This window comes from Malus domestica, chromosome 09 (assembly GCF_042453785.1).
Source record: "Malus domestica chromosome 09, GDT2T_hap1".
In the NCBI taxonomy this organism is placed as follows: domain Eukaryota; kingdom Viridiplantae; phylum Streptophyta; class Magnoliopsida; order Rosales; family Rosaceae; genus Malus; species Malus domestica.
The window spans coordinates 13,745,732-13,747,313 of NC_091669.1; the positions used below are offsets into that span (position 1 = coordinate 13,745,732).

At 36.4% G+C, this 1,582-nt stretch overlaps 1 protein-coding gene across 1 annotated transcript; it reads left to right on the forward strand.

Annotated features, from left to right (window-relative positions):
• The first annotated feature begins 327 nt into the window (after window positions 1-327).
• On the forward strand, window positions 328-1,097 carry LOC139187783 (mannan endo-1,4-beta-mannosidase 4-like). The gene is made up of 2 exons (XM_070804376.1): window positions 328-572; window positions 746-1,097. The coding sequence occupies exons 1-2, from the start codon at window positions 328-330 to the stop codon at window positions 1,095-1,097; spliced, it is 597 nt and encodes a 198-aa protein (XP_070660477.1).
• Window positions 1,098-1,582: the final 485 nt, after the last annotated feature.

A 1,582-nucleotide genomic window follows, 5' to 3' on the forward strand; every position in this document is an offset into this window, starting at 1 on the left:
TACCATCTCGTGTACCGTTTACATTGAAAAATCTCTCGTCAATCTGATGTCTCCAGTTTTGTATTTTTACATTTATGTTTTGCTTTTCAACTTTTTTAGTTGTAAAATACGGTTTAGTGGAATCTGAACACCTTAATAAGTATTAATCTGTACAGCAATGGGTGAAAAAAAGGGAGGCAGATTCTCTGCCCGTGCCCTCCTGGTTGTATGGTTACGGTTAAACCACGTCAACATTTTATATTACTATTCTTTTTTGTCTTATTATCTCTATAAAAAAAATATAAAATATTGATGTGACTTAACCGTGACTATACAAAACAGGAGGGTATGGGAGGGCACAGGAAGGAAGTGGGAGGGCAGAGAATCTGCCTCCGAAAGAAAGGTGCTGCACACGTTAAGTCCATTGACAGTCAGCATTTACTAGAGATAGGGCTTGAAGGATTTTACGGGCAAACAACGCCGGACAAGATGCAGTTCACTCCTGGTAACGAAGAGTATGGATCTGAATTCACTGCCAGCAACTTGCTTCCCCAGATCGATCTCGCCACTATACATATCTACGCTGAGCAATGGTACATACAAAATCGCTAAAATGGACAGTTCACGCTTTAAATTATTCAAACTGTTGGGACTCATTCATTGATTCCAATAATATGGACTGTCAAGTTTATAAAATCTTTTTACGTACCATGCATATATACAATAATATTAAGAGTCACCAACTATACGAGAACCGCAACTGCAGGTTATCGGGGTCAAGCGAAGAGGCTCAAGAGGCTTTTGTAGACAAATGGGTGCAGGAACACATTCAAGACAGCAATACAGTAGTTAAGAAACCACTGATTTTGGGAGAATTTGGCAAGTCTTATAAATTACCAGGGTACAGCATAGAAAAGAGGAACACCTACATTGCTAAACTATACAATGGCATATACAACAGTGCCAGTACCGGTGGCTCATGTGTGGGTGGGCTTTTCTGGCAGCTGATGGCTCAAGGAATGGAGAATTTTGGGGATGGATACGAAGTCGTTTTGGAGGAGAGCCCTACTACTGCCAATGTCATTGATCGGCAGTCCAGGAAGCTTGGTGGGTTATAGACTAGTATTCTTGCAATTAATGTCTCAATAATTGACATTGTGCATAATAATCTCTATGATTTTAGCTTTCTTAATTAAAGAAGCTTGAATGTAATGGTGGTGGTTTTTTCATCAGCAATATATAAACTGCTTCGTAGATTAGTTAACTTTTAGGTGGTGAAAATGAATAATTTCATTTAGCATGAAAAAGTAACATTACTGTTCACACACGCTCTAATATAACTGGAACTCATTTGTATAGAGAGTGAATTATCAATGACAATTGATAACATTACTCAGAGAAAATTGTCAAATTTTACACAAGCACTCCAATGTTTTTGCCAAGAAATTGTATTAAAACAAAATAAATCTTTTGAGAAATTTTTACATGTATGGGAACTTTCTACTATCATTCATACGTTATAATATAGGTGAAAAACATAGTTAACTTAAAGTATATAATAAAAACTAATAAATATGGAAACTTTAAACAACATTCCAAAAAA